Source organism: Phaethon lepturus, unplaced genomic scaffold, assembly GCF_000687285.1.
Source record: "Phaethon lepturus isolate BGI_N335 unplaced genomic scaffold, ASM68728v1 scaffold2109, whole genome shotgun sequence".
Lineage (NCBI taxonomy): Eukaryota > Metazoa > Chordata > Aves > Phaethontiformes > Phaethontidae > Phaethon > Phaethon lepturus.
This window is the reverse complement of record NW_010561033.1, coordinates 27,012-33,087: the sequence shown is the minus strand read 5'-3', so window position 1 is coordinate 33,087 and position 6,076 is coordinate 27,012. Positions and strand designations below refer to the sequence as shown.

The 6,076-nt window shown below is 38.9% G+C and overlaps 1 protein-coding gene across 1 annotated transcript in view; it reads right to left on the bottom strand.

Annotated features, from left to right (window-relative positions):
- Positions 1–520: 520 nt before the first annotated feature.
- Positions 521–6,076, bottom strand: part of LOC104626027 (splicing regulatory glutamine/lysine-rich protein 1-like) — a 25,184-nt gene continuing 19,628 nt past the window's right edge. Inside the window, 3 exon segments of the mRNA XM_010293839.1 lie at positions 521–673; positions 2,117–2,243; positions 2,716–2,811. Of these exon segments, the coding sequence (XP_010292141.1) occupies positions 521–673; positions 2,117–2,243; positions 2,716–2,811 (376 nt within the window).

Genomic DNA, 6,076 nt, shown 5'->3' with positions numbered 1-6,076 from the left:
TTCCCCACAGTTGTCATTTACAACAAAAGAAAATGTGTATATTTATGCACCATTTCCAAGCACATCAAACAGTACACATTGACGTTTGTGTGGATTTTTTTAACCCACAAGGTAAAACAATACAGAATTCATCAATAAGCAGTATTTTAAAGAACCTTCAATGCCTATCTTCAGCTTTTTTGGGGTAGTACGGATTTACATCTTTCTGTTTCTACTTATTTGTAACAGCTTATGGCAAAACTTAACATAAATCATTTTACAAATAAGTACAGCCATCATGGAAATGCATGGATTTTGGAGATGAATAGTTCTGATGGTATCTGCTTTTTCATGGTATAACTACTGGTCCATGCTCTCTTGCTTTACAGCAAGAAGACCACAAAGCTATCACAAGAATTGGAAGAGCTACTAGTACTATCAACACGTTCAGGTTGATTGCTTTGACATTTTCTTCCTCATTCTGGAAAATAAAAAGCTTTGGATTTTAGTCCTTAGTTGAATCAGAGGTCCATTCTTTGCTTTAAACCTCTTCCATTTTAATTGCGAGGTTTTCTTCATTTGGTTGACAGTTCCCATTCTGTTGTAGTCTGACTTCATCTGTTCTTTGTGTATCTCTGTTGTCTACTTCCTTGTCAGTTTCTGAATTTTGATCCTCTTTAGTGTGCTCTTTGTCCTACCAAAGATAAAATTACTTTACAAAAAATCATATTCTTAGCATTACAGGATATGACTTCCAGCCAACTCTTGGGTTTTTACTGTCTCAATTTTTACATGCCTATCTTGTCTCAGTGATTTTTTAGAATAGAGGTGTCAGTTGCTTTTTCTTTAAAAAACAGAACTAAACTTTCTTTTCAATTGGCTGAAGTTAGGCACTCTCAACAACCAGTCATCCATCCTTACTGCAGCCTTTCAGTACTTAAAGGGGGCTTCTAAGAAAGATGGGGACAAACTTTTTAGCTGGGCCTGTTGCAATAGGACAAGGGGTAACAGTTTTAAACTAAAAGAGGGCAGAGTTTGACTAGATCTAAGGAAGAAATTTTTCACAGTGAGGGTGGGTGAACCACTGGCACAGGTTGCCCACAGAGGTGGTGGATGCCTCATGCCTGGAAACATTCAAGGTCAGGTTGGACGGGGCTCTGATCAACCTCATCTAGTTGAAGCTGTCCCTGCTCATTGCAGGGGGGCTGGACTTGTTGACCTTTAAAGGTCCCTTCCAACCCACACTATTCTATGATTTTAAATCATTGTCATAAAGTGATCTGTCTTTATCATCAATATTCAGAAAAAAGAGAACAAGCAGCATCATGGAACCTACAAGAAACAGCTCCAGAAATTAAGATTTCACCGTATTTTCTACATACAGTAGGACTGTATTTTTTTCTTTTGTATTTTTTGTCAGGTATCTGATGCATTTTAAGAGAGTTCTTGGGTGAGATAATTACTTAAGCATGTGTACAGAGTCACCTAAACCAGCTGTTTTATAACAGTTGAATAATTCTGAGTATAATAAACTACTTTTCAAAGGCATGTTGCTTTTCAAAGTCTAAGGTTAAACAATTTGAAGATGTTTCTTTTCTTAATCACACCACATTCTATTTTGCAGGTCAAAATCCCATACCACTCTTCCCCAACTCTTCAACTTTAGTCCTGCAGAGTCCAATACGCAGACCAGGACCAAAGCAACCAGGAAGAGGCTGAACTGCAGATTGAAAGTCTATTCAAAAAGTAATTTCTTCAGCTCGACAGCCAAGCTGTCCCTGAACACTGCTCCTTAGTTACAGTCTGCTTCCTGCCTGTTCATGCAGATAGGCAGCCAGCCAAGTCCTAACATAATGGCACAGAACAGAAAAGAGAAACAAAACCAAAGTGTTTCCATAACCTATTCATACAAGCTCCTATAAGTCCGGTAAAGTTCAAGCATGGAGACTTATCAAACTGGCCCACTAACACCAACTGTAGGTCTCCAACTGGCACAAGCTAAACCCAAATAGTAATAACTTGGTAAGGAAAACAAGGGAAAAAGGAGGGAGAAGGAAAAGAAAGAAAGAGAGGGAATTTCAATAATGGCTCTACTAGCACCACTTCACTCTGCTTATCACTTGGTCACACAGCTTACCTTCAAAGTAGGGGTGCTTTTGTCCTTTCCCTCTTTTTCTTTACTACTTTTTTTCTTGGAGGTGGAGCGTTCTCTTTCTCTTCTTTCATTATTTGTATCTCTTTCTCTTTTTTTTTCTTTCTTGTTTCTGTTTTAAGAAAATTTTTACTCAAATCAGAATTTGATCCAACAGCAACAACCTTCAAACCATTTAATTGCAAACTAAACTCTCATCTGTGGTTTCTCCCAAAAAACATTCAAAACATAACAAAAGCCTTCAGAAAGACAAGGGGATTTTTGGACTGAAGAGAGCTAGAGAATGCATGTGTTCAGTACACATGGTATTTGCAAAGAGAAAACCTAATTAATCTGTATCCAGTGAAGGGCTTTTATTGATTTGAAGCAAATTTGCCTTGTTAACAGATTTGAAACCTCTCGTTGAAAGCATACGAAAGCTCAAATCCATTAAGGTTTTTGGTTTGGTTTTAAATTAAAAATGAATCATACTGACCAACTGATATCACCTGAGATGATTAGTGCAAGGGGAGCAAAAGAATGAAAATACTATAAATTCTTACTCCTTTACTGCTTATTAACTTTTATGTTTACATCAAACTGACCTTCTTGGAGAAGGAGTTCGTGAAGACTTTCTTTTTGCTGTTTTGGATGTTTTAGGAGACTTGGAGGGACTTCTACTCTTCCTTTTACGCCTTTCTCTAGAGGACAAAGAAATTCAAGATCATCAAAGAACAAAAATAATAAACTCAGCAACCAGATAAAAACAGAAAGCTCTTAAAATGATCTAACACAACAACTAAGTAAATATCACTGAATTTAACATTACATATCACCAACAATATGTGAACTGTACAAAGCAAAACAAAAATCTCCCATGTTTCAGTTTGGCAGGTAAGAGGAAGCTGGAAGTGGGGAAAAAAAAGGTTGTGCCCTTTCAGATTTTAGTTTTTTGTTTATGCTCATATGCTCATACCTATACCTGATAACAATGGAAACACACTGAATTCACTAATACCGCATTATAAATAAGAGTTTTTTCAGTCAGGAGAAGAATCACAGAATCATTAAGGTTGGAAAAGACCTTAAGATCATCAAGTCCAACCACCAACCCAACTAAACCATATTCTGAAGTGCCATGTCTACACGTTTTTTGAACACTTCCAGTGATGGTGACTCCACCACTACCATGGGCAGCCTGTTCCAATGTTTGACCACTCGGTGAAGAGATTTTTCCTAATATCTAGTCTAAACCTCCCCTGGCACAACTTGAGGCCATTTCCTCTCCTTCTGTCGCTAGTTACTTGGCAGAAGAGACCAACACCCACCTCACCACAACCCCCTTTCAGGTAGCTGTAGAGAGTGAGAAGGTCTCCCGTCAGCCTCCTCTTATCCAGACTGAACAACTCCAGCTCCCTCAGCTGTTCCTCACAGGATTTGTTCTCCAGGCCCCTCACCAGCTTTGCTGCCCTTCTCTGGACACGCTCCAGCAACTCAATATCCGTCTTATAGTGAAGGGCCCAAAACTGAACACAGGATTCAAGGTGTGGCCTCACCTTGTACAGGTGGCACAATCACTTCCCTACTCCTGCTGGCCACACTATTCCTGATACAGGCCAGGATGCTCTTGGCGTAGTACAGTTAAATGAAGAGCCACATTAAGACAAAAGGGTTAACTTGAGCAATATGAACTTCAAAATGTGACATTACAACCTGAAGATCACTGGAATTTCAGTTCAGCCTGACTGAAGTTTAATTTCTAAATACATGAGCGACAATTCCTATTGGTTTAGAAGCAAATAGTGCAAAATGAAGCTCAAGCTGTTGTCAAAAATCAGAATAAGTAAGTTAGTATCTACTGTCTTCCTAGCAGTTCTTGCTCAGCAAACAGAATGTTACCATTCTGTAACACACTGAGGAGCTTGTCGTATTTTACAAAACAGCTCTTTTACATACATATATGGAATTTCCTCAAGTTGCTGTTATGGAGTCTGATCTTGAATAGAAGAAAACATTAAATAACTGGTCGTAATCATACTGAGGCACATGTTAAAATAAAGCAAAAATTGAGCCAGTAAAGCTTCATTCAGTGTAAATGTAGAACCTATCTCTGTGAAAGTAAGATGACTTTTCCTATCACCTCTTCATGGAGAAGAAACAGCAAATATGAAGAACTAGAGAAAAACAGGGAAGCTAAAAACTAATTGAGAAGGCACTTCAAGATATGGCACAAAAGTTACACTTAACGCATACCAGCTTTTGCAATCCACGCCATTAGGTGCAAATATTTGTATTTTCACTACTTAGGCCAAGAAATGAACAGTTATTAGATAAATTAAAAAGTTATATACTAAAATATGCCTAGTATCACTATCTGGATTGATGCCATGACACTATCATCTACTGTGACCTCCTGAAGCTGCACAGGACAAAATTTCATAACTACTTTGTTCAGCAAGCTCTTAAGTTTGATTCTTCGGTAAACAAAAATATAAAGTGGCCTTAAAATCACAGAGAAAATAACACAATACTGATCAGCTGTTCACTAGTTAACATGCATCTCATTTTGAATATCTTCACATTTATCATCACCTTTTTTCAAATGAGGATACTGGAAATTGATGTATTATTCTGACAGTACCTCTACATGGGCTACACTGAGTACATCCTTTATTTTGCTTTCCAGCATACGTATCTGTGAGTAACCAAGTGCCTTAGTAATTGTGTTCAAACTAGAAACTGTTTATTCATCAAATCTAATTTTCAGTTTCTGCTTTTCTTATTTCAAGTTGAAAAACTACAACTGTGTCTGACAGTATTTGTTTCCATCTTGATTACCTTTGTCTATACAAAGATTTTTGTGCATCTGTTTTTTCAAAGCTCTTAAGAAATACTAATACAGCAAAATTTAAGAATAAACAAGTCTAAGTACTTTGATAGTGACCCTGTATCTTTCAATCATACACAGAACTAACACTCCCTGCCCATCTCCTCTGCTAGCCTGTAGATGTCTGTTGGAAAAAGGGCCAGATGCTCCTCTTCTTCTGGTCTGTGTCCCTTCAGCTAGGAAGCACAAACAGCCATCTGATTTCTAGTACCTGCATGCTGTCTCTCAGTAAAGCAAGATCAGTTACCAACTAGTTCTTAGAAGGTCCTGTATGTCCTATTCCACCTCCACCTCTTCTCCAAAAAGACAACTATTTGTCCAATACTTCACACTTGTCATGTAAAGGATCAGTATCTTCAAAACCAGTTCCAACTCAGCGCTGCACTGTAAATCCAGGCAGCTGAAATGCCAGTTTGTTGGATAATCTTCTCCAGAAAGGTTTGCAACCATTTCAACTAGGCAACATCAATCACCCAAGCAAACAGATAACCCTAAATGCAAGCTAAATGGGACTCTGTAGCCCAACCTATTCACAATTACTTTTCAGAGAATAGCAGAATTACTGAGGTTGGAAGAGCCCTCTGGAGACCAACGTCTCCCTCCCCCACCTTAAAGCAGGGTGAACTACAGCAGGTTACTCAGGGCTACATCCGGTCAGATTCTTAGTATCTCCACTGATGGAGACTCCACAGTCTCTCAGGGTAACTGACTCCAGTTTTCCCAGAAAAAAATCCACAATTTAAACATTAGAAAAAAGCCTTTATTTCCCAGATATCACTATGTGCCTACTGCCTCTTAAGCCTGTCACTGGCACCCACTGGCAAGTCTGGCTTGGTCTTCTTCACACTCTCCCATGAGGTATTCATTGACAGGATGCCCCCTCAGCCTTCTCTTCTCCAGGCTAAACAATCCCAGTTTCCTCAGTCTCTCCTTCTATGGTGGATGCTTAAAGCCCTTTATCAGTTTCATGGCCCTTCACAGGACTCACTCCAGTATGTCTGTGTGTCTCTTGTAGTGGAGAGCCCAGAACTGGCCACAGGATTCCAGATGTCGTCTCACCAGTGCTGAGGAAAGGGAAA